This window comes from Aethalodelphis obliquidens, unplaced genomic scaffold (genome assembly GCF_003676395.1).
Source record: "Aethalodelphis obliquidens isolate GAN/ISIS:26980383/991018 unplaced genomic scaffold, ASM367639v1 scaffold4, whole genome shotgun sequence".
NCBI lineage: Eukaryota > Metazoa > Chordata > Mammalia > Artiodactyla > Delphinidae > Aethalodelphis > Aethalodelphis obliquidens.
In genome coordinates this window covers 28,756,226-28,783,852 of record NW_020837948.1, presented here as the reverse complement: position 1 = coordinate 28,783,852, position 27,627 = coordinate 28,756,226, and the positions used below count along the sequence as shown (strand labels likewise).

At 34.6% G+C, this 27,627-nt stretch overlaps 1 protein-coding gene across 9 annotated transcripts in view; it reads left to right on the top strand.

The window, feature by feature from the left end:
- Positions 1-27,627, top strand: part of FER (FER tyrosine kinase) — a 457,443-nt gene that overhangs the window by 195,760 nt on the left and 234,056 nt on the right. For all 9 annotated transcript variants that reach the window (XM_027100276.1, XM_027100269.1, XM_027100299.1 and 6 more), the window contains one exon: positions 22,814-22,906. In XM_027100276.1, the coding sequence (XP_026956077.1) occupies positions 22,814-22,906 (93 nt within the window). The remainder of the gene's footprint in view (positions 1-22,813; positions 22,907-27,627) is intronic.

Sequence of the window (27,627 nt, the reverse complement as noted above, 5' to 3'; positions counted from 1 at the left end):
AATATATATAATATATAATATATATTATATATGAAAGTAGTTAATTTGGTGAGTTCTTGAGATTTATTGTAGGACAATCTTTTTCATAAGGACAAAAACAAAGATTTCAGGATTTTAAGGGCAAATTTTACATATGTTAAGAGAAAAAAAGGTAATTGTACATACTTCAGATTGTCCTTGCTAATTTTATAATTTTAGGTTATTGCTTTATATGCTCAATTTCTAATTAATTTCTGAAAAATGATTTCTTCTAGATATCAATGATGTAATTTTTGTATGGCATCTGCCTTGAAAGTATACATCTATTAAAACTGTTTTTACTTTTTTCTTAAGAGGATGAGAGAGTATGGAAGTGGTAGAAAGTATGGTCAAAATTATAAAATAAACCAAAAGGATGAATGATAGGTGAATACTTTAGGCTCTGTATCTAGTCATTTAGCCAAATAATCCCTGGGGTCTTTATAGTTTACTTTTTGTTATGCTTTTCTATGTATTTAAAAAATATTATATAAACTTTATTCTGATTAAGAAACATACCTAGAGACATCTGAAAACATTGGATATATGTTGAAAATTCATCCCAAAATATAGACTCTAGTAGCCCTGAGGGAACTGGTGAAAGAGGAATGGCATGAAATATTTTTTAGCTTTTTTACTCAATCACAGCAGGTAAAGTATTTCTAAATTTCTAATATTATAGAGGTGTATATCCTGCAATAATCAGTAAAAATTGCTGTCTCTTGTTTTGTTTGGTGGTAGCAAGAAAGCATTGGCCACCTTAAAGCTTCTCTTTGCCCCCCCACAAAATAATCTTGAATTAACAAAACACACAAAAGTAGATTGCAGAATGTATTATTGCTAATTCACTTTAAGTGATTATGGAACCAAGGGCAAATACTTCATTAGATAAAGCTAAATCTTGTAAGTGAATTCCTATCATAACTATATGTTTCCAGGTATAATCGAGAAACCATTCAAGTTACTGTTTACTAGAATTCCAGAAATCCTCGGTTACATGGTTTAGCTATTGCATTATTTCACCCAATGAAAGGTTAGCTTTTCCTTTGTATTTAAGTTAACATGTATTTAAGATACATGAGCATCTTATGGAATTGAGCTTGAGAAATGAAGACTCTTATGGCTTGCTGATGATGGGCTCTCTGTGAATGAAGGGAACAGAGGCATGGACATATATACACTACCAAACGTAAGGTAGATAGCTAGTGGGAAGCAGCCGCATAGCACAGGGAGATCAGCTCCGTGCTTTGTGACCGCCTGGAGGGGTGGGATAGGGAGGGTGGATGGGAACATATGTATATGTATAACTGATTCACTTTGTTATAAAGCAGAAAGTAACACATGATTGTAAAGCAATTATACTCCAATAAAGATGTAAAAAAAAAAAAAAAAGAAGAAGACCTGTTGATGAAAAAATTGTTCCAGAATATGGCCTTGTTTCAAGGTTAAGAATACTTTAAGCCCAGTAGTAAACCATGTATTTTTTTTAAGAATGTTTATAAAGAGTGGTAGGCAAAATGCTGCTTATTTTAAAATTATAGTTCTCTACTTAATCACAAATCTATGCCATTATTCATCTTTGTAATAAGCACAGAATACTTATTGCAAACATAAAATTTTTGAACTCCACAGTTAGCTGATAGTTCATGTAAACTTTACCATCTAACTTAGATTTTGGTCAAGTGTTAGTTTATATTTTATAAATTATTATAGATTTTTCTAAGGAAAAAAAAAAGCAAGTATGATTTGGGGGTGGTGGTGTTAAGTGAGCAGGAACGAGTGACTAACTGGCTCTATGAGTGAGTGAGAGGGAGAGACATAGGTGGAGTGGAGGGTGGCTACCATAGGTGACTGAGGTCATACTGGTTCCGCTCACCAAGTGCCCAGAGCAGTAGGAGCAGGCCGATGGGAGCGAGTGATTTCAGTTTGGGATGTTTAAAATTTGAGGTGTCCTGAACTTTCTTGTAGAGATGATTAGCAGGCAGTTTGGGATGTCCTTCTGAAGCTGGAGATTAAGACTTGGGAGTGTCCAGTGTAATTAAAGAGGGAGTGAGAGAAAAAGAAGAAAGTAGGGTAATTTGAAAGATACAAGAACAAAAGAGTAAACAGTGCAGTGGAGAGATAAGGCTGAAAAGCTTTCTGTGATTTTGGCAACTTAAGAGGTCCTTAGTGAGCTCAAAGAGAATTGTTTCTGTGGATGGGGGAGGAAGGAGGTTAGGTTGCAATAGACCTAGGAGTGAAGGGGGTGAAGAAGTGAGGTTTCACTTGAGGAAACAGTTTCAGAATATTTAAGAATAAGATGTATTTGAGATTAAGTACAGAACGAGGGACTTTAGACATGTTACTTCATCTCTCTGAGTCTGAGTTTCCTAAAAAACTGCTGGTGATTTGAGTCTGAAACACAGGAGATGAGGCTGTCTTGGTTATCGTAGAATCAGTGAGCACCCCACAGGAGCAGGAGTTTTTTTCTGTTTGCTTTTTCACTGATAGCTCCCTAGAGCCTGCATTACCATCTGGAATACGGTAGTTGTTCAACAAACATTTGTTAAAAAATGAGAGTGATCACACAGGAAGATGGTACAGTATGAGGAAAAGGCTAAGACCAGAAGCTTGGAGAACTGGGTGGGTAGAGCAAGTAAGGCTCACAATGGAGACTAAGGAGGGACAAGAGAGAGGAAAGAGGAGAGTTACACAAAGAAGCATTTCAGGAAAGGAGCCATCAGTAAGACACAAATGCTGAGACAGCTTGGATTAGTTTTCTATGCTGTGTTACCAATCACCACAAACTTAATGGCTTCAAACAGGACCTGTTTATTAGTTCACAGTTCTGTGGGTCCAGTTCTGTGTTGTCCAGGCCTGGCCCAACTCTTTGCTCAGGGTCTCATGATGTCAAAGTCAGTGTGTTGGCTGGCTGCATTCTCATCTGAAGCATGGGGGTCCTCTTCAAGCTCATGTGGTTGGGGCAAAATTCAGTTCCTTGCATTTGAGGACTGAGGTCCTCTTTTGCTTGCTGGCTGACAACTGGACGCTACTTATGGCTCGCAGAGGCCACCAGAAAACCTTGCCATGTAGTCCCCTCCGGCAATGGAGAATCTTCCTCACACTGAATCTCTCTTAAGCTTTAAGTCTCTGCCTTCAGGAAGAGGCCAGTCTCTTTTAAGGGCTCACCTGATTGGGTCAGGCATACTCAGAATATTCTCCCTTTCTTACAGTCAGCTGTGCCACGTAACATAACCTAATCATGGGCGTGAAATCCACCATATCACTGTCCTAGTGATAATGCGGGATGTGCGTGCGAAGGGGTGGGAACTTTAGAGACCATTTGAGAAATCTGCCTTCCACGGAGCTCAAGCAAAATGAAAACTGAATAGAGACTAGGAGATTTGGCAATACCTTCTTCCAGGATGGTAGTAAAAACCTGGAAATACTACCCAAATTTAAGGCGTGCAGGTAGAGTTTTACACTTAGAAACAAATAGAAAAACACCCAGTTTCTCCATAGGTCATTCTTTCTGTGACCTCTACTCTGAAACTAGAAGTAGGAGAAAAAATGATCTATTTGGATTTCACAGATGAATGTGACTAAGTTCACATAATAAAGATCAGAAAGAATCTTAGAATTTTCTACTCTTATTTAGAAGCAGTTCTAATGAACTTATTTTCATGATTTCTCAGTGTACTGTAGATTAGAACGAGCAAATGGTAAATAGCGAGTGCAGGCGTGGGGTGGTGGAGGAGAGGGGGAGGAGTGGAATCAAGAATTGTCAGTAGCAGTAAGTGATAACCCATATTTTAACACCAAGGGAGGAATCTGGAAAAAAAAAAAGGCACAAAATACAGATAGAAGAAATTCCAAAACGGAGTCTTATAGTTTTAACTCAGCAAGATTAGGCCAGATTATGTTCATTTTGAACTATGTAAGAAAACAGAAATACAAATTTGATTTGTGAGGATAATCTTTTTTAAAGATATGGTCAAATGAGGCATCTCATTAGTGCCATTTAGTTTTAAAGGAAGTTATTCTTTTAAAAAGTATTAATTTCTATGCATTAAGATATGATAATTAGCTATTTGATTTTATTTTGTACCTTTAAATCCTTAAGACAATTTGTTGGTAATGTTTTGATTCTATATATAATTCTTAGAGCTCTGAAGCTGATTTAAAACAATTCTAGATATTAATCCTTTGGTTCTATAAATTATATTGTTGCTACCCAATCAGTGTAGGGAAGAGAACAAATGATGTGATTTAGATTACGTTACAGGTTTGAGTGTAAGAATTAGTATTCTGAGTAAGAACTTCTTACTGTCCTTGCAAAAGTTATTTACCCACTCCAAACTTTGGCTTTCTAATCTATGAAGTGAGGCTAACAGGACCTGCTATATAGTGTTACAGATGATTAAATGTACAGAAGACTTCATGGACAGGGTCCGTGGTGCTTGGCACGTAGTTAGTGCTCAATAAATGTTAGCTACCTTCAGTGTTAGGACCATTTTCTAAGCATGTCAATATTTTTTTCACAGAGAGTTCAAGCAGTGTATTATGACTGTCTTCTTTGACATAGCCCCTAAAACTTTAGCAATAGTGATGTTTTATTCATATATTTGAAAATACTTAAAATCATTTGGGTTCTCACTACTTTGAGATTTAATGAATTTTTAGGCACTGAATGAAGCATCTCTGACATGTGGATCCAAACTTTCCTGTATCTGTATTCAAAGGCCTCTCCCCTATCTTAATGTTTTATCTTTAGTGGAAAAAAAAAAAAAGATAATTTTATCTGTCTGATACAGATACAATTTCAATCATATCTAACATTTCACCATTTCGGGTCCCAAATGGCTGTGTGTGTGTGTGTGTGCGCACGCGCGTGTATGTGTGTGTGTGTGTGTGTGTGTGTGTGTGTGTGTGTGAGAGAGAGAGAGAGAGAGTATATCTTCATATTAGCAGCATTCCTCAGTCTTATAATTATTTTTAATTAAGATTTACTGGTCTTTTTCTGTTTTTATTACATTCCTTGAGATATGGTATTCAAAATAGTGCATCTTTTTTGGGTGTAAATGAACAACAGTTTTATACTAAATGTTATAAATTTGAATGTAGTAATTGTTTCAATGTAACGTTTCTGCTTTAATGTCATTAGAGCCTTTCCTCCCCACCCCACCCTAAATTTTTGAATGAGTGACCAATGCCCAGCATTTGGTTGACTTTGTGGATGTAATCTTGGCCATGTGTTACAGTGGAAAAAGGAGTTAGCTTTGTCATCATATGTGTGTCATGAGTCAAGTCATCTTACCTACTCTGATTTCCATTTTCTCAACTGTTGTGGGTGAAAAGTTTGAAGTAGAAAACTGTCTAGCTTGAAAGATTCCTTCTAACGCTGATTCTATATAAAACATGAAAAAAGTGTGATAGTATAAGGACTATGGCCCAGTAATTTTTATACTTATTTTCAATGTTAATCTTTTTACTACATGTCCTATCTGTGTAAACTTATACTAATCAACTTATTTTTTTTTCTTAGTAGTTGGTTGCCTTTGAAATTCCTTCTTTCTTTGCTGGCACCTTATTATCGGAAACAATATTGGACCCCAAAATGTGAAAACCGCATTTGGTAATTACTATGAAAATAGATGCTAGCAAAGCAAATAAAAAAGTTAGCCACTGTTCCAGCTACTGTACTGTAAATGAATGAAGAGCCAGAGGGAGACAGTCCTGTGACCTTGCTACTGCTGAGCTGTGCATATTGCTGTATAGTTTCTGGAGTTACCAGGGTTCCTGTTGAGAAAAACTGTCTTTGGGACTGCAGCTGTACTTCTGATAGTGGATTTGGGGGCTGGTCAGCAACCTTGTCTCTGGTCAGAGATTAGGTTCTAAAACCTGGAGTGGGAAATGAACAATAAAAAATGCATATATGCACATTTTAATCTCACTGTATAGAATTTATGAGAATAATGCAATTTTTAACCAGTTTTCCTGATGAATAGAATTCATATAAGGGTGATTTTTTTTTTTTATGTTTAGAGTAGCTGATGATCACTTTACAAGGTAAATATTCAGTGATTCTTTGTCAGCTGTATATTAGTTTCCCAGGACTGCCCTCACAAATTACCACAAACTTGCTGACTTAAAAGCAACATAGATTTATTCTCTCACAGTCCTAGAGGCCAGAAGTTAAAAATCAGGGTGTCTGCAGAGTTGGTTCCTTCTGGAGATTCTGAGCGAGAACAGTTCCATGTCTCCCTCGTAGCTTCCGGTGGTTGGCTACTGGCAAACCCTGGCATTTCTTGACCTGTGGACACATCACACCAATCTCTGTTTCCCTTCTTCACATTGCCTTCTCTTCTGTGTTTTTTCCTCTTCTGTTTAAGTCTTCTTATAAGGAAGCTTGTCTTTGGATTTAGGACCCACCTGGACAATCCAGGAAGATCTCATTTTGAGATCCTTAATTTACTTATATCTGCAGAAATGCTTTTTCCAAGAAAGATCACATTTACAGGTGCTGGGTGGGCATATCTTTTTGGGGAGGGTGTCACATCCAACCCATTACAGCTGTGTATTATTATCTTTAATTATCAAGAAAGTTTTCAAAAGTTGAAGCTTTGGTTGTGGGTGAGACCCTTAACTTTGAGAGAAGCCTAGTTCTTTCGGCCTTTCATTCAAATATTTTTTGAGTACCTATTCTGTGAGCCCCAAAAATATTACATAAATTAGCCCAACGTTATGTGGGTCAAGCAGCAAAATTTAAATCCAGCTTTGATACCAAATTTTTGCTTTTAATCACTGTGCTATTTTGTCTGCCTGGAGTAGTTTTTGCCAGCCCCTGACCCCATACTTCCCAAACACTCTTTTCCAAACCCCTCAAAAAGGAATGTTGTTTAAATTTTGGTCAATAAATGTCTACGAAATTGCTACAAAGATACAATAAACACAGGACTTTCTGGCCTCATAATACAGATGGAGACACTTGATTCTAGTCCTGGTTTTGACTTTAACTCAGACTTGAACCAAAAACATCTTTGAACTTCTGGTGAAACAAGATTAGTTTTATGGTATCTCCCAGTTCTGAAATGTTATAACTATAACTATTTTTTAAAAGATTTGTCTCTAATTTTGCCTGTGGACATTTGGAAGTAGAATACCTTTGCATATTATAATGTGTACTTTTATGAGATAGAACTTTTCCTGTGTTTTGATTATGGCAGCAGCAGCATATTTAGAGAGGGTTAACTAGTTATTGGGTGCTAGGAGCTTTGCTTAGTCCTTTTCATGCCACATTCAATCCTTACCGCAACCCTATTAGGCAGAACTATTATTATTCCGAATAGGCAGTACTATTATTATTCTCAATTTATAGAGAAAGAAATTGATGTACAGACAGTTAGGCAACTTGATATAGATTGCAAGTAGGAGAGCTAGGATTTGAATGCCCCCAGTCTGACTGTAGAATCTGTCCTCTTAAAAACTGCTTATATAGCCTTTGTTGTATAGTTTCTGTAATTTAAGTGACATAATAGGAGTTGGAAGATTATGGCCCATGGGCCAAATCTGGCCTGCTGTCTATATTTGGGTGGCTTATGAGCTAAGAATTATTTTTACATTTTTAAATGGTTGAAAAAAATCGAAAGAAGGACTACTTTGTGATATGTAAAATTTATATGAAATTCAGATTTCAGTGTCCATAATAAAGTTTTATTGGAACACAGGCTTCAGCCTAGTTGGGTAGGGGTGACAGACACCATGTGACCCAGGAGCCTAAAATATTTCCTGTCCAACCCTTTAGAGAAAAAAATGTGCCAGCCAATATAATATTGCTGGTAATTTGTTATTTTAATCTTTTTATTGCTTTTATGGCAAAAACATTAAGCATGTCTTTTTAGGTAATATAGTTTCTTTTTCAAAAAGGCAGATTTTAAATATAGTTTTCAGATTTTTAAAAATTTATTTTTAATATTACATGCCAAAATAAACATTTGTCAGTAGTCAGGGAATGGTAATGAATGTTTAGGAAATTGTATAATTGAGAATTGTATATGAAAATACATTTGTAGGCCTATTAGTAATAGTTTGTAAATTTTCATAGACTATCATAGCAACTTCATAACGCAATGTCTAAAAGTATATTGAATACTTTCTCTATGTTTGAGCTAATTCTATGTAGTAGAATATCCCTTTTTTATCTTGATGACTTGTATTTAATTATTTATATTTGTGAAGATTGACATTCTTCGTTGGTATACTTATTTACCCTTAGTATGAAGAAAGTGATAATATTGTTTAAGTCTCAAGTGAAAATATATTATTATTTGGTAAATGTAATAACTGTGCTTGAATAGTCCAGTTAGCTAATCACAAATAGCCATCCCACACAGATTTCTCATTTAAATCTGTACCAAATGTCTTATTTGAGAGAACTACATGTTGCATTTCTGGTGAAATTACATTCTTATATTTATCTGTCAGATGAATTTTAATAAACTGGTACATGCCTGGTGAAGGGAGAAGTATGAAATGGTATCAGTAATAGGTCTCATCCAGACTAGCCACATGAGATTTAATCCATGTACTTGTACATTTTTTTCTGTCCTGGTTTATATAAGTATCGTTAATGTAAAAGCAAAACTGGTTAAGAAAACATTGTCTTTATACTCTTATGCATTCTGGTTAGTATTAGGCCAAATGATTAGCGTTGTATCTGTGCAACCTACTTTGTTTCATCTCTTTATCTCTCTTCAACATGCATTTCAAAATAATGAGTTCTTTTTAATTTTTTACACCTAATATTATCTAAGTAACGATGCTTTTTGTTAAGGTTATAAGAATTTAAGGATAAACTCTATAACCAAAGTTATTTCTAGCAGATTTGAATCTTTAAAAATACAGTTTTACTTAAACTTAGTTTTTCAAGAATCTTTACCAGTCAGATGATTCAGTGTGCTTGAGTACTTCGCTGGTTGAATTGATTTGCTAAGTATCCATTGGCTGGTGTAGTTTCTGTCATACATTTTACTCGTTCACTCTTGTGTAAAAGCTTTAAAATAATGAGAAGTATGTATAACATGCCAGCCAGTATCTAATTTATGTATCTTGATTTTTCTTTAAAATCTTTTCCAGTATTATGGTATTTTTGTAATTCAAACAAATGGACTTCTGAAGAATAATTTTTACAAGTAAACATGAGTAAATGGTAGAGCAAATATCTATATACATTAAATTGTAGAGACCCAGTTAAAATACCTTGTTCTGATACAAAGATTATTACTTTATGTAGTATCTTTGGAACTTTCTATCTCAGCAGACATTTAGAAAACTTTATTGCAATGAAAGATTTTAGAGCCAATTTCTCATGTTAACCTTTGCAAAATAATAATTATAATTTATCTTTATAATAACATAGTTATTAGCTTATATCAATGCATTAGGTACTGTAATATAAGTTTAATTGAAGCCCAAGGTGGAATAACTTATTTTAAGCCAGAAAAGTAAATACGAATTTTCTTAAGTCAGAAAAAGAACTTTGGTATACTGAATTTCATATTAGGAATTTGGACAAATTAGGGATAAGAAAAAAACTTAAAACATCTACTTGAATTAAAACTTCCCATCCAAAGAGAGATGGGAAGTTGAAAATGACCAAGGAAAAGAATTTAAAAGAGTTATAGATAAGTAGGGCTAGGTTTAGTGTAGCGTCAACCCTTGATTATCCACTTTCTAAGTATTTTATGGAATCATTTCTCTTTGTCACATAGCTAAATATCATGGTGCTAAATGGAGATAACCCTATAAGACTCCATAGAAATACATCAGTGAACTTGAGAATATGTGTATGTTTATTTCTGGACCACCTTTAAATGCTGATAAAGACATTACCCATGGCTCTATCTTGTTTCAGTCATTTACTAACTGTGCTTCAGTGTCCTCATCTTTAAAAAAGAGAAAATAATAGTACTTGTCTGATGAAATTGTTTGTGAGGATTATGTGAGTTAATATATGTAGGGCCCTTTAAAAAAGTTTGTTATATATTCGCTTTGATTATATTTACCTTAATCACCACCATCATTGTTATTATTCCATTAATGAGTATATTTAAACTTATCTTGATTTGTTTGTAATTCTTGTTTCAAAGACTTTGAATTTAAAAAATGTATCCATATAAAACAGTTAAACATTTATCCTGCCTTTCCTATATGAACTGTATTACCAGATAATTGCTGATTAACCAAATAATTGATGAGGGAAAGCATCTTTTTATAGAAATATTCCAACTAATAAATGGGAAACAAATGATAGAATTTGAAGAAATACCCCCATTTTACAATACCCCATGATTTAGTGGATGTAGACATTGATCATCAGTAGCAGCTAACATCACAAAAAGAGAGAACCAGACGTTGTCTAGTCTCTGATCCTAGTTGCCAGTTTGTAGAAAAGAGGACAGAGGTCATGTTGGACTGCCCCATGAGTATGAAATCATCAAATTCACGCTGTGGAAAACTCTGAGTCAAATGGCTGGGTCTTTTTTTTTTTTTTAACATCTTTATTGGAGTATAATTGCTTTACATTGTTGTGTTAGTTGCTGCTGTATAACAGTGAATCATCTATATGTATACATATATCCTCATATCCCCTCCCTCTTGCATCTCTCTCCCACCCTCCCTATCCCACCCCTCTAGGTGATCACAAAGCACTGAGCTGATCTCCCTGTGTTATGTGGCTGCTTCCCATTAGCTATCTATTTTACATTTGGTAGTATATATATGTCCATGCCAGCTTGGTCTCAGCTTACCCTTCCCCCTCCCCGTGTCCTCAAGTCCATTCTCTACGTCTGCGTCTTTATTCCTGTCCTGCCCCTAGGTTCTTCAGAACCAATTTTTTTTAGATTCTATATATATATATATATATGTATAAAATGTTAGCATACGATATTTGTTTTTCTCTTTCTGACTTACTTCACTCTGTATGACAGACCCTAGGTCCATCCAAAATGGCTGGGTCTTTAAACAGCTGAATTGTAAGGAAAATATAGGGATGGAGAGGGAACTTATTGATTAAAAGATGCTTAAAGATACATTAAATAAAATTTTAAAAATGTTCAAAACTAAAAGTATAGTGTCTAGGGATGCACACTAAAAACTAAAAATAATGCAAGTGAGTGATTTACTGTGGAAGGCATGATAGTGGTAACCTTGGAGGAAGGGATATAGGTGGTTGTGACTGGGACCTGTCTGTCACCTGGAGGCCTTCTGCAGTATTTGGCAAAGTTCAGTTTCTTGAACTGGGTGTGATTACGAGGACATTTACCTTGATTTATATATTTCTTGTGTTTGATTTTCTGAATCAGTTTTTGTAATGATAAAAAAGGTAAGATACTTTAACTATTCTAATTAAAATATTTGGCAACAGTCTCTCCTCTGTCCACCAAGTCTAACTTATGGAGTAAAATTGATTTGGAAAATGTATTCATTGATTCACCAAACTTTATGTATATGTGTTAGTACATGTTTTGCATATCTCTACTCCACTGTGTGTGTACTTTATGACAGGCATTATTCTGATGATCTATTGCTATGTAACAGATCATTGCAAAACTTAAAGGCTTAAAACAACCAATTATTCATTTGCTCATGAATCTCTGTTTGGGAAGAGTTCAGTGGGGAAGGCTTATCTCTGTTCCACGTATCGTAAACTGTAACAGTTGGACTAGAGGCCTTAGGATCCACTTCCTAAGTGGTTCACCCACATGACTTGCAGTTTGGGTGCTGCTGGCTGCAAGTTCAACTGAGCTCTTGTTTATCTTCTTGTAGATCTGTCTCTGGGTTGCTTGATGTTTGTTACAGCTTGAGGTGCCTAGGTTCAAGAGTATATGTTCTAAGAAAACCAGAAGGAAGCTGATTGTATGATCTAGCCTCAGAAGTCATGTAATGTCCCTTTCACCATCGTCACATACTCACCCAAAATCAAGTGGAGAGAACATATGCCCCACTTCTCAGTGAAAGAAGAGTCAGAGTCTTTATGGTAAGAAGGGCATGTGTGATGGAGATATTGTTGAGGCCATTTTGGAGAGTACAGTATGCCACATGCACTGTCTCAGCTTTGTATACAAAACTGAATGAGATAAAGTCCTTGTCCGCAAGGAGCTCACAGTTCCTTGAAGTTAACAGATAACAGTGAAGTTAACAGATAATTATAACAAGAATGTGATGAGAGTAAAGCTTGGGTATTGTCAGAGGACATAAAAAGAATACTCTTGATTTAGAGTGCCAGATCTTGGGGTAAAAGTCTGCTTTGGGCCTGAAGAAGGAATAAGAGGTGGACAGGGCAAAAAAAAAGAAAAATATTGGAATAGTATTTCAGGAAAAGGAAGAAGCATCATGTATCACTTAAGTAAAAGAAAATATGGTGCATTCTAAATCTTCAGTATTTATATATGACCATATTATAGGTATGAAAAGTTAAGTAGAGAGAGATGGGATTGAATAAGTATGTAGGAGCTATATTATAGAAAAAACTTTTTGTGTGAATTGGGATTTTATTGTGAACTTAGTGGGGGAGCCATTCAAGATAGTAAACAGCAGAGTGAAATGGTCTGATTTACCTTTTTACAAAGGCCACTCTGGGGGCTTTATAGAGAACAGGAGCAAATAACAATTGAGGGCAGTAATGCTGGTGCCTGAACTGAAGTCACATCAGGGAGCCCTGAAAGAAAGGGGCTGATTTTAGAGATATTTTACAAACTTTTGAATTTGGTGACTGATTGGATATGGATATGAGGGAGAAGGAATACCAAGATTGACCTCCAGATTTCTGCCTTCGGAATTCTGTAGTTGTTGGCGCTAGCCATGAAAGAAAGGCTCATAAGAATAGAAGCAGATTGAACTGGGGGAAGGATAAGGAGTTCTAGTTGGAGGTCTGGCCTAGAGATGTAGCTTTTGGGCATCATCAGCATGCAGATGATAATTGAAGTGATAGAGATAAATGTGTTTGATTTTCGGGGGGGCAAGAGAGGAGGGCCAAGGATGGTAATGTTGGGTGCCTGACATTTAAGGGGCAGGCAAAGAAAAAGGATGTTGTAAGGGAGAATGAAGTGGAACAACCAGACAGATAGGAGGAAAACCAAGAGGCAGTGATGTTACTGAAGCCTAGGGAAAAGAGGGGAGTCGTCAACAGGGAAACGTTCTGTGGAAAGTCAAATAAAGTACCCAATGGGTTTGGCAACATTGAGATCATGTGGGAGAGCAAATTAAAATTTCAGTGACACGAGAAGCAAGTGGATAACAAGGAATAAGCAGAGACGGTTATATAGTTGATTTTTTTTTTTTTTTTCTATCAGCACTTTCAGGTGGCTAAGTTTCAGAGGGAAGGAAAAGTTAGGATAATGATCTGTGGAAAATAAAGTATATTTTAGTTGGACCTCTATCCCAATGTTGAGATTGATCATTGTGGGTGTCAGTGGTCTTTCATCCATTGATAGAGTACTTCCTAATTATCTGCTGTTCTTGTATAATCTTCCTCCATTAACTCATCTGCTTTATTTTATCACATGAAGCAGAAAGAAAGTAGGCTAAGGTACTTATGATAATGCTTTCATATTGTATCTGGTAGTTTTTTTGTTTGTTTGTTTGTTTGTTTTATTTTTTAATGAGAGGAAAATTCCAGACTCCTTTTTAAGATCAAAAAAAATTTTTTTTGGTGAGATAATCTTTTTTCTTTATCCTTTGATAAAGAGGATTATTGTTTAATTAAGATTCATCCTTTATTGAATTGCTGTTTCTCCTGGTATTATTTCAACTGAAAATATTATGTATCTGTCAGCCAGTTCCATAGATATTATACTACAATTTGAGTAGTACCGATAAAAGATTAGGTTTTTACTTGGAATAAAGTATAGCTATGCAAAGGTATTCTGAATTAGAAATATTACAGACTAATCGTATAATTTCAATGACTTCTATGGCCAAGGAAATCATTGATATTTTTGTCTTACTTTTTCTAATCTTCAGTGTAATGCCTGTCTTCTTTCAGCTTCATATCCATTAGATATAAAGTTCTTTATGCTCTTCGAATTTTAAATGTGAATTGTGAGCTTATCATGACTTAAGCGGGGGTGGGGGTGAAATGCTTTCATTTTTTGTCTTCTGAGAATTTTGTCTTCTGAGAATCTCTGAATATGGCTAAATAGTCTTTTGAGACTCTGGAAAAATTTTTGCTGTGTCTAAGGCCATGAAAGTATGATTAGAGTCAAATGCCCTACACCTATATAGTAGTATTCTAATTCTCTTGGATATGTAAAAACAGAACAAAACAAAATAACTGCTGAGCTTGCTATGTACCTTTGAGCATAGCTATTTGTGTTAAATAGACCTAGATTGGCTGTAAACCACTTCCTCTTTTCCTTACCCATCCTGAGAAGTTATGACTCCATCTGATTGCTACCAGACATTACAAATATTTGTATCAGCTTTCCTTCCCCTTTATAAGAAAATTTTCTTCTGTATAAACTTTTCTGAATCTCAGATAAAACACATTGCAGCCACTTGTAAGGTAGGAAGTTAATGCTTGGCAAGGAGAAAATATTTCCAATGTGTATCTTGAAACAGGAGAGTTAGCTTGCCTAAGGAATGAAGACAGTGAAGAACAATCTTGGTGCCTTTAAAAGCTGTGCTTTCTAAAATGTGTAGGTCAGGCAAACCTAGGGAAGCTTAGTCAAGACATTTGACATTCCCTTTGGCCATTATTTTAATAAAATATAGCCTCTCAATTTTTAGGGCTGCCACTCCAATTGAACAAATCACTTCTTAACTCTAGTTATATATTGAAATAGAAAGTATATAATCAAAGCCAAAAAGAATGTTGTGGGGTAAAAAATTCATCAGGAATAAAAATTTAAACACCATTTAGAACCTTTCAGGTACCTTTATTAGAATCTTCATGAAATTTTGCTCTGAGTGAGATAACTACAGGAAACCTTCCCGGAAAGGCGTTATTTTGAGGTTCAGTCATCTCTGTACTCAGAGAGCTATACAGAGTTTTTACCTCAAACTGATGGATGAAAATATGATTAGTGTTTCTGGGCTATACTTTCTTTGTTGTTATATTTTCTATGTGCATTTACAATAGGTATAAATTAAGGTTTCCTCTATAAGGACAGAGATAGACAACGCTAGTTATAAAATCTCTGGAGAACTCAGTAGGAACAAGGGGATTTAGGGAATTTTCAAATTCTCATTATCTCTAAACTTTTTCTCCCATGTAATAATTTTGCTTAATAAAAAATACAATTTTAAATATTTAGAATTATTGTACTATTATTGTACCTTTAATAATTTTGTGAAACCATTGATATGGTTACTTGATGAATACCCACTCTAAATTTTCAGCTGAAAAATTGTAGTTTGGACGATGACACCTAATCAGAGTTCTTCCTGATAGTAAGTATGATATTTGGAGTTACATATTGACTGTTCTAGGCCAGTATGCTCTTCATCACTTATTGATTCTGCTCTGCTTATTGCCTAATGATGAAATAGTGAATGAATTTATGAAAATACCAGTATATGCAATGGATGCTTTATTAATTTAAACAGATTAGTGCCTATTGTATAGGAATAGAGACTTGGTCCTGAGATTTCTAGCTTACATAGATAACTCTTTTAGGGATTTTTTTTTTTTTTTTTTGTAAAGAGCAAGCAGTAGCTGGAGCAGGATGTGTGGTAAAGGGAAAGGTTCATCCTTTCTTCTCTTCATTTCTCTCTCCCACCTCCTTTCTCTTACTTGTTTTCCTATGAGAGCAACTTAAATATAAAAGCTGATGGGACAGTACATCAAAGAGAAATCTATTAGGTTTTTTTTAAGGTGTAAAGTCCTTGGGAGGACAGGAAGGGATGAGGTACAAGTAGAGTGGTCACCCTTGGTGGGAGAGAGACAGCTTCGTGTTTCCATGGGAAGAGAAGGAATGGATTTGTAGATTTGAAAAGGGAAGTTGAAGGAGTTGCTGGCTTGTAGCTTCCTTCTAAAGAAGCTGTAGAGGGTAGAACAAGGTGGTTTTAGACACGAGAAAAGTAAGAAAGGTTTGAAATGGTTGACAACGGCAGTGGGAGAGTTAAGAAGTGAGTTGGCCAGAGAATTTTCATAGTATGTCAGATATTTAGGGCTCTTTTGAAGTAATAATCATGTGATTCTCCCCAGCAGTGGTGAGTTGCTGAATGCAGAAAGTTGAATCGATCCACCATTAGGGTTTGCTGCCTGGGGACAACAAAGAGACAGGAGAGCAAGGGAATTTAGAATATTGGCAAAAGTGTCAGTGAAATGATGTGTCATGGCATCTCAGTTAGAAAAAGAAGAGAAGAAATGAGCAGGTGATTGATTGGGAGAGATTAGGAGACTCAGAGCCTTAGGGTTTCAGTGATGTTGGAAAATGGTTACAGTGGAACTGGTGAAAGCAAACCAATGGGGTAGGTGCTTGTGGCCAGAAAGAGGGGAGCTGGAATTAGTTAATTTGGAGCTGTTACATGTGAAGATAATGTCCAAGAAAAAGCCATGACTGATGTAAAGTGGAGGAGAATGTTTTCCCTCCTACTGCCTCATAATGAAAGCCTCATGACAGCATTTCTTGAAGTGAATTTTGCAGAATAATATTTCTTCCAAAAAAAGAGTGCATGTACTAATGCATTATTGAGGCTCTGAGACATGTTGCATTTAAGAAATCTGTTTAAATTTGTTTAACTGGGCATTTCCAAAATCTGTGGAATTACTGAACCTTTTGTAATATAACATCTATTAATAACCATCTAAACTAGGGTTTTCACCAACATGTTGAGCAGTTATTTTGTGTGTCATGTGCTGAAACTGTTAAGTAATGGGAATAAGTAAGAGTAATCATCACAGCATAGTAAGTGTTTATTTTGCAAATAATTTTTACATTTATGTTAATGTATTTCAATATTAAAATATTTATTCTCCTGTTGAAAATAAATATGTGTCCAAAACATTAAAAATGTTAGTGCATTATTTTGTTAGTGACCATTGTGATATTTGTAATCGTTTATTAGAAATCTTCAGTTACTCATGGATATTCTAGGAAGGCCTGCTGTATTCATTCTATGTAGCAGTCAAATAAGGCAGATTAGTTAAAGCAAAAAAGAGAGTTTACCCACTCACATAACTGGATATATCCGGAAATTCAAACCATGTCATCAAGAATTTGTCTGTCTTCATTTCTCAACTTTTATCTATTAACTTCATTCTCAGGCAGGTGGTACCAGCAATCCCATAGTGTGGAAGTTTCTCTTAGAAAGGGGTTGAGGGTGAGACAAATGCTTAGAACATAACTGACTTCTTTCTAAAACAGGTTTCCCAGTTGGATTTTATTTGCTGATAATGGAAACGCAACATTATAAGCGCCACATTCCTTTCTTTAAAATTTATTCTTTTTTGTTACTTAAGTCATGATTTTCTTTTGGGTCCTGCAGTTGCTGATTCCATTCTAATAAAGTCTTGACTGAGGCCTTGAAACTTGAAATGTTCTCAGTTATTAGTTCCAGTAACAAAAGGAGCTCTGAACAGATAAGAGGATTATTGATACATGTGCAGTATGAAAATATCAAACAGTAAAACCATTCATGAAACTTCTTAGATAAAGTTGGAAACTTAAAATCTTTACAGAAATGAAATATGTACATAGTAGTCTTTATGGTGTCCTTGTGAGGTCCTCTGCAGAAAATATAAAACCAATAAACTTCATCTCCCCTACCCCCCAAGAGCAATCAACAAAAGAAAACAAACAAAAAACCAAAAAACAAGAAAACCAAAACAGAATAACAAGAAAAATTTTTGTGATGTCTAGAGTTTAACCCTTTAAATAATCTTCTGAGGAACATAGTCTTTAAAGGCCTGTTGTGATAATTGACTGCTTTAGAAAATGGTAGTTAAATTCAAGTCTGTAACTTTTGATAAATTAATGGCTTCTTTGTCATACTGAAGACCCTTAAATTGTGTCTTTTATTTTCTTGGTTTGTGAATAAAGGTAAATAAAATTATAACGGGTAGGTTACTTGTCTTAATAAAATACATATGAGTGCTGCATCCTGTTTGAATATAGAAAGTCATAAGAGATGTTCATTCTTACCTCATAACCAAAATAAGGAGGATAAAGTACAAAATAATGGTTAAAAAAAATACTCATCAGGGATCTGAGGACAGAAAGAAACCTAAATGAACCAAAGTCCAGAAAGTGGCAAGCCTTTCATAACAAAAACAAAACCAAAAAACAAACAAACAAAAAACCTGTGACTACTTCCATCCTTGGTGGAACTGTGTGATAAGAGGAAACTTCCATCGAAGGGAATAAGAAGTCAACTCAACAAGCTTTTAACAAGCTTGAAAGAACAGTGTGTAGGCTGGTGTGACAGATTAGAATCTGGAGGAGCCCTCCCCACAGAGTGAGGCAGCATCCACTCACCAGCATTTACTCAAGGGTCTTCACCAAGTGGAGCAGAGAATCAGAGAAGGAGACTTGAGAAAGATACTCCAAATGAAGTTCTCCCTGCACCAAAAAGGTGGTACACTGTTGTTGGGGGTGGGTGGTGTTTGAGGCTTTTGGACAGGAGGACTGAGCACTCTGGATTTTCACCAACAGAAGAAAATACGAAATCCCTCCCAAGTTGATTCTCTTCAGGGAATTCTGGGTCTTCACAGAGTACAGGGCAATGGCTTTCCAAAGGCTAGGAAGGAGGGTAGAAAGTTATCTTAGGGTAGAAAGTTATCTTAGATATATAAAGTAGTGGGTGAGCCTGGAGAGTAAAGAGAACTCCCTAGTGCCCACCTATCCCACACCCCTCCCAAAAAAGAGGGTGCTGGAATCTTGCCAGGGCTCAGATTCCACTCGTAGCTGAAGAAAAACTCTTGATCTAGCCCCAAATATTTGAAGCTGGTGGTGAACTAATTCAAACCAGAGCAGCAGCAGAGGCAAGGCCCAACTTATTAACTACAGCCCCAATTCTAGCAGCCTGACAGAAAAAAGGAGTATGTGTGCCTCTTTCTTGAGGTAAATATTATTGAATTCGGATTCTACTGTTTTTTTATACAAACCATCTGGCACACAATCAAAGATTATATGGTCCACTAAAAAGTAAGAAATGTGACCCACAGCTAAAAAAATAAGCAGACTCAGAGATGGCCCAGGTATTGGAATTATCAATGTCTTTAAAGTAGCTTTTACAAAAATACTAAGGGATCTAATAGAAAAGATAGACAATGTATATGAAAAGATGGAGAAGTTCAGCAGCAATGTGGATGCTATAAAAAATAGAAATTCTAGAACGAAAAATATAGTATCAGTGCTGAGCAATTCATTAGATGGACTTGTCAGTAGACTGGACACAGCGAGGAAAATTGTAGTGAGCTTTGAAGACAGGTTGACAGAAAGTATTCACAAAGAAGCAAAAAGAGAAAAATAGGTAATAGACTGTTTGAGATCATGGGGTAATATCAAAAGGGCTAACATACATGTAATTAGAATCTAGGGAAGAAAGGATAGAGGGAGGTGGGAGTAGAAACATATTTGAAGAGACAATGGTTAAGTGTTTTCCAACATTTTCAACCCACAGGTCCAGGAAATTTAACAGATCCCAAGCAGGATAATTAAAAGAAAAAAAATTACATGTACTTATTTCCTAGTTGATTATAAAAGCAGTGAGAGAAAAAAGAAACATTATGTATAGGGGAGTAATGACATGAATTCTAGCTGACTTCATACCAGAAACAATGGAGACCAGAAGACAAAGTGCTAGAAGAAAAAAAAAAGCCATCGACTTTTAATTCTATATCCTGTGAAAATATCCTTAAAAAAATAAAGGCAAGCAGCACTTTACAACCACTGGGATGATGATAATCAGAAAAACAGAAATAATAAGTGTTGGTGAGGATGTGGAGAAGTTAGAAGGCACATCCGTTGCTGGTGGGAACGTAAAGTGGTGCAGCCACTGTGAAAGAAGTTTGGCTGTTCCTCAAAAAGGTAAACGTAGAATTACCATATGACCAAGCAATTCCACTCCTAGATAAATCCCTGAAAGAGTTGAAAACAGATACCCAAGTACATGTGTACGAATGTTCATAGCAGCACTATTCACAATAGCCAAAAGATGGAAGCAGCCCAAATGTCCTTGTCAATATTAGTAAAACCCAAATAATAATAATAGCTAATATTATAAGCATTCATTATGGTAAAGGAGAGAGGGAGGAGAAAAGAAGGGAAAATGGGAGGCAGAGAGGGAAGAGGGAGGAGAGATAAGGAAGCTGCTGTGAGAAAGATATGTTCAGCTTACACAGGTAATGGCAAAGGGATTATTTTGATCTGTTCAAAATAATTTATTAAATAGAATAATGAGCTTGGGAATAATGAATAATAATGATGAATAATGAATAATTTGTTAAATAGAATAATGAGCTTCGTGAGGGTGTGGCTGAAATTGGTAAAGTGCCTTGATTACTAGACATAGGGACCTCTAATGAAATACTTTCATTCTCATCGTAATGTATTCTTTGTTTAATAATTTATTAGTTTAAGCAAAGAAGATAAATGTACTGCCCTATTATTATATCCCTTAATTGTTTTAAAAGCAGAATTTCAGTTAAGATGTCTTGATAATTTAACTCATAGTACTGTAAGTTTTAAAAAATTGAAATGCACAGTTGCTTACTGAGCAAAATCTATTAGTACTTAAATTGTTGAGTCAGTGAGGTGCTCAAAAGGAAACTGTTTGGTGTACATCTTGCACTACTGGATACTTTATTAAAAGAATTATAATACGTTTTTGCTCATACATTTGAGAAAATCTCCATGGAACATGAATTATATTTCTATACTGAACAGGGAGGGAGCTGATTATAGCCTGAGGCTTGGGATTTATGTCCCTGGAGAAATCATTTAAGAAGATACAGAGTCAAGAAAGCAGGAAGAATGACAGAAAGCTTTACAACCTAGGTTTCGTTGAACTCCATTCTGTTTTACTATAAATTTCCTTAGCATCATTATTTTAAGACAAAATCTTAATCATTCAAATGTTCCTTTTGCACATTTAGTTTCCAATTTCATTATTTCAAAATATGAAAATGCTTGACTTAGCAAGGGGGCTTTCTTTTAATAAATGTTCTTAATATGCAAGCATCAAAGAAAAAAAGACAGCATGACAAACTAGGTTACTAGACAGTGAATACTTCTAAAATGGTTTCTCTTCAGTCAGAACCCAATTGCTAAAATAAATCAATTAGAAACTGTTTTATACTTAAATTGTATACCGTGATGGGATGGGAATAGAAACTGTGTATCCTTCATTCTCTCCAGCAAATCAATATCTGCAAAAGACTAAGTTATTTGTTTATTTATAAATGCATTCCTTTTATGAAGGACATATTGATATTTGAAGTATTTCATTTATATTATAGAGTTATCAACAGTTGAGAATTTTTTTCAGGAGACAATCTTCTCTAGCGTTATAATTTCCCTGTAGTTATTTCTTGCAAAATCCCTCCAAATTTCATGGCTGCTTTGCATAAGTAGTCCCAGAGATATTTGGCCCTCAGCCTGGAGTTTGAGCAAGAATGTTATCTTTTTCTTGAATCTTATTGCCTACTGACTTAAATAAGTATCTGACTGTTCCTACAGGGCCAAATAATCACTTTCATTGTTCCTTCTAATAATGTTATTAGATTGAGTTTATTTATGGAAGTCTGTAAGAAATAATATATGGTTATTGCTTCAACAAGCTATTATTAACAAAAAAGTGTTCCATTGTTACCTTTCACTCTCCGTAGTTCATCCTTCCATTGGGGAACAAGTTCTGAGGGTACCCTCAGGCAGGATATAACTAATTGTCCTAAGGGGAGTAACTCTGGTTGCCAGCCTGATGCAGTGGAGCTCTTCTATGAAAGTTTCATCAATAATCAATGCAATGCAAATGATTGGGGAGTTGAACAATGGTCACAAATTTTTTGAGATGAAGATTTTTATATAGTCCAGTGTCCTCCTGTTTACTGATATGGAAACTTAAGAGCCACAATAGTTAAGTGATTTGCCCAGACTTATACCCTTTTTCCCTTCTGACATCAATAACCTTATTGTTTCTACCTTAGTGCCTCCTTTAAGAGCCTTGCTTTGAGAACTGTTGTGTGCTTTTTGGTTAAAGTTGTTCATTTTTAATTACCGTGGCATCTAAATAGACTGTCATTTGGAAGAGCTGGGGTGTTTGGGATTTTTTTTTAAATCTATTTCTAGTGCTTGAGAAATCTTCTGAAATAAAAACATTTGGGAAGGCGAAAACTGTTAAAAAGGTATAGCCAAGATGTGGAGAATGGAAGAGTGGGGAGTAAGGCATATACAGCAGTTGCTTTGCAATTAAATTTATGAATAATATGTCACAACTACAGTACTATCTGAAATTTTCTGTTAGACTGGTTCCTTCTAGCTGTGTCTTTTTTTTTTTTCCTCTGAGCGCTAATATTTGGTTTTCTCTGTGTTTCCTTAGCATTTCTTGTTTTCTCTCATCTCATGAATTTCTATTTCTTTCTTATTTTTCCCCAAATCATGACATTTATTGAGGCACCAGGAAAATAAAATGCTATAGAGTTCATATGCGTTTGGTTATTTTTCATTCTTAATGTTAGGAAGCTTACATTTTATTTACTTGGAAGACAGAGTGGATGGACATAAGCTGTGGATAAATACCAAAATACCCAGCATAACTGTGTATATACTAGATAGTTTACTACTGCTGAAGGCTTCTTTCTTAATCTCTCCAGGAAAGGAAGGAGAGGCTGTCCAAATTTGAGTCTATTCGTCATTCAATTGCTGGAATCATTAGGTCTCCAAAGTCTGCACTGGGCTCTTCAACAGTAAGTAGGATGAACTCTCTATGCTACTGAAAATAGTCATTGTCTACCTTCTTTCTGATATACCAATGAATATAATATGTAAACTTGTATTTATGAATGGAAAGGTAAGTACACAATTTAACTTTTTGTGGGCATATGAGTCTGTGTATATATGTGTATATTAAAACCCCTAGTAACAGTGATGTAGGCAGGAAAGAAACTTGTATTGTAGATTTTCTGTACTACATATAAGTAGTTACAGGGAGTATTTTATGTACTTTGGGGCTTTATTAGAAGAAAAATATAAAGTTTCTTTTACAGTAAAACATGTTTTTATAATAGGGATTATTGTATATGTGTTTTTAAAATGTATCAGTTTATATGTGTGTTCATATCTTTAAGAACATTTTAATTAGATAATTGAAGTCCGTTTGAAATTTGGGCTAGGCACATCGCAGTAATGCATAGAATATTAATTATCCCTAGTAATAGCAGCTATAGGCAAGCAAGATAAAAAATATTCTTATCTCATTTATATATAAAATTATAAAGTATTTTTCTTACTTCATGACCTATAAAACTAAATTATCAAACTTTTTATTCTAGCCATGCCTCATTCACAGTAGAGCTTTATAATAGTATTTTATTGAATGATGGTTAAAACAATATTCAATACAAATTAATTACATGCTTTTCCCCCCATCTTGTGAAGTTTCTACAGAATAATATCTTAATATCATTTCTTATTCTTTAAAAGTTCAGCTAAGACAATGTGGCCTCCTCTTATTTAGAAAAAAAAAGTGTTTCCTAAGCTTAGATTAGTTAAATGTCCATTCACATTTTGGATTTATTTGCTCTAATTCCTTTTTAATATAAAACACATGTTCCCATATTTATTCCACTCAGGCAACAATCTTTTATGTACAATTGTGGCAAAGTGTCAAGTATTTTAATTAACAAAAAAGCAGGAAATTATATTTTTGTGTAAAAGAGATAAATTTTAACCTTTGATGCTGCCATTGTCACTTCCAATATGCTGAAGTGTTCTATGGGAGTAGAACTAATGCAGACCATCTCATATGGCATTAAATAGCAAGTGAAAATAAAAATAATTATGAGCAAGAGCTACATGATAGAGTAAGTCTCTTTCAAATCTTATCTCCTACTTTTGTTTTCTTAAATTTACAACTTTACAGATAAATACTAGTTCATAGGACTTGTTTTGTTATGATTTGACAGTCAAAATAAAGTATAGGAGACTTGATTAAGAGTTTATAAGAAGTTTCAGAGACTCTATTAAGAGAGTCTTTTGATAACTTTTATTAGAAGAAAAAAGAAAAACAGGTCTAAAAAAGGAAATATTTAAAAACAGTTTTTTAAAAAAGAAAAACAAATGTAGTTCTTGAGAAGAAATGTTCAAATACCTCAGTGAACCGTTTATAAAATTATTTAACATTAAAATGAGTCAGTGAAACACAGGACATAATTAAGTTGTAATTAACTCACCTTTATTTCACTTAGGTCAGAGGTCTTTGTGCCAGCACCTAATAGCTGATTTGTGAAAGGTGTCCCCCACCATTTTTTCTTCCTGTGTGCTGTTAGAGATCAAGCTTGACTTGAGTAAAATGTCTGAAATACTTGAGAGCCAAGGCTCATTATAAACTCAAGGTTTCCTTTAGTTTTATTTTTAGATGGAAATGTAGGAGAGTGGAATTTAGAGCTTAAAAAGTTTAGCTAATGACAGAAAAATAAGAATTCTATGGGAATGGGGTACCATTTCCCATGTTTGTTTTTTTCCCTACATTACTTTGAAGTTCATTGTTATGGAAGTTCAGCTTTTGGCTCTAGACAGAGGCAGTTTTGATAAATCAGCATTGATCTGAGGACGAGAGAGGTTTTTTCTTTCAAGACACACTAATTTACATCTAAAATTTAAAAAATCCTATTTGTTCATTAAGATGAAGTTGTATAGGGTTGGCACTCCTAAAAGTGTGTCAGGTATAGTATGTACAGTCTTCATAATTAATTGGTGTAAACCATAACTTTTTGAATATCTGAAAGTATTTGCATATTGTTTTCTCCACTTTCTTCATAATTAATTGGTATAAACCATAACTTTTTGAATATCTGAAAGTATTTGCATATTGTTTTCTCCACTTAAAAGTAAAATTATTGTAAGTAATTTTACTTAATAAAATTCTTAAGTAATTTTACTGAAGAATAAAATTACTTTATTCTTCAGTAAAATTACTAAATTAACAGTGATTGATATAGGTTAAAATTTGATATTTACAAACTGCTTTTACCTGAAATGAAGTGCCTTTCCCACAAAACATGTGCCTCATTCAGATATACATTTTTAATAAATTTATGAACATCCTTGAAGCTATGAAATGCCCATTTCATTTAAGAATATGTTCCCCCTGTTAATTGAGAATTCTAGGGAACGGTCACTTCCTCCCCCAGTTGATCACATTTTTATCTTCATGATTAAGGCAATCATTATCTCCATCAGTTAAGTGCCCTTTGATATTGCCTGATTTATTCAGAAATTTCATGAACTAAAAAGATTGAGATAGTCTGTAGTTTATGATGTGTGGTACACTATGAATAAAGGTACAGAACTATTTCTGTGAGGTGTTAGATATCCTATTTATTTGAAGAAGATTTTCCCCTCGACTACAGAGGTTAACTGAGGTTTTAAGTCACTGCAAATGTGAAGGTTTCAGGTATTAAGTATGATAATCTAAGATGGATAAAATTTAGAGGCTCCTTAATTGTAATTTAAAATTTTTTTCTGACATAATTTAGTATTTTTTGGAGTATTCTAGTTTGGTAAAGGTAACATAGAGGAAGGAAAATTTTTAATTTCTATAAATGATTTTTTTCTTCATAAAAAACATTTTTTAAAAACCCTGCAAAATGGCAGACTTACGCCTATTTAAATTATTTTATTGTGATATACTTCACGCAACACAAAAATCAGCATTTCCAAGTGTACACACAGTGGTTTTAGTATATTCATTATGTTGTGCAACCATCACCACTATAGAATTCCTGAACCTTTCAATCTCCGCAATAAGCAACTGCATTTCTGTTAGCAATTAGTCTTAATTCCCCCCCCTTTCAATTTTCTGGTAATCACTCATCTATTTTTCATCCCTATGGATTTGCCTATTCTGGACATTTCACATAAAAAGAGTCACACAATATGTGACCTTTTTTGTCTAGTTTCTTTCAACTTAATGGAATGTTTTCAAGGTTCATCCATGTTGTAGCATGTATCAATACTTCATTCCTTTTTATGACTGAATAATCCCTTGTATGGATTTATCATATATTGTTTATCCATTCATCAGCTGATGGACATTTGGGTTGTTCCACCTTTGGCTATTATGAATAATGCTGCAATGAACATTCACATGCAAGTTTTTAAGTGAATGTATGTTTTCAGTTCTTTCAGTTATATACCGAGGAATTGCTGGGTTGTGTGGTAATTCTATGTTTAAGTTTTTGAGGAACTGCCAAACTGTTTTCCACAGTGGTTGCAACATTTTGCATTCCCACCAGCAATGTATATAATGCATGAGTTTTCCAATTTCTCTACAGTCTCAACGCTTGTTATTTTTACATTTTTTAAAAATTATAGGCATCCTAGTAAATATGAAGTGGTATCTCATTGTAGTTTTATTTGCATTTTCCTGATGACTAATGATGTTGAGCATCTTTTAATGTGATTATTGGTCACTTGCATATGTTCTTCAGAGATATTACTGTTCATATCCTTTGCACACGTTTTAATTGGTGGTATTTTTCATTGTTGAGTTATGAGTTCTTTATATATTCAGGATACAAGCCCCTTTTCAGATATATAATTTGAAAAAAATTTTTCTCATTTTGTGAATTGTCTTTTCACTTTCTTGGTAATGTTCTTTGACACACAAAAGTTTTAAATTTTACCAAAGTCCAATTTATCTAATTTTCTTTCATTTCACATGCTTTTGGTGTTGTATCTAAAAAACCATTGACTAATGCAGGTCATGCCAGTTTTCACCTGTGTTTCCTTCTAGAGTTTTATAGTTTTAGCTTTTACATGTAGGTCTTTGATCCATTACAAGTTAATAGCTGTGTATGGTGTGAGGTAGACATCCAAATTCATTTTTTTTCTGTGTGTAAGCATGTTTAATTTAAAATCTTAAAAAAGCAGCAACTATGAAATCACTGTTTCTTTACTCAAATAAACATACAAAAATTGGAACTAGAGAGCATAATTTTAGATAAAATAAAACAATTAATTGCATTATACATAGGGAAATGAATTAATCATGATAATATTCCCATTGAACTTATCATAGCTACTTATTTTACCATTTTTTTACAGTGTGACTAAAATGTAGAGCTATCTGTGAAGACAGTCTAATGGAACACTTTGATCAACAGTGTCGCTAGAAGGAAGAATGTTAGATAATTAGCTTTAGATGAATCTGTCTTTAACCGAATACAGTATCTGATGTCAGCTCCAAGCATGTTTTCTTTTTTTTCCACTGTACTAAAAGAGTTAAATAACCTATCCATAGTACCTCCACGTATTGAGGTCTGCTCCACAGCCAGCATCTTTCCATGCTTCAGGAGGTTATAAATTTGCATTGAGGACTATTTCTCCTAGACTGCTTCTGAAGTCAAGGACAGAGGTGTTAGACAGGATTCATAGTATAATCTGAAAGCCTACTGGCAATCAAGAG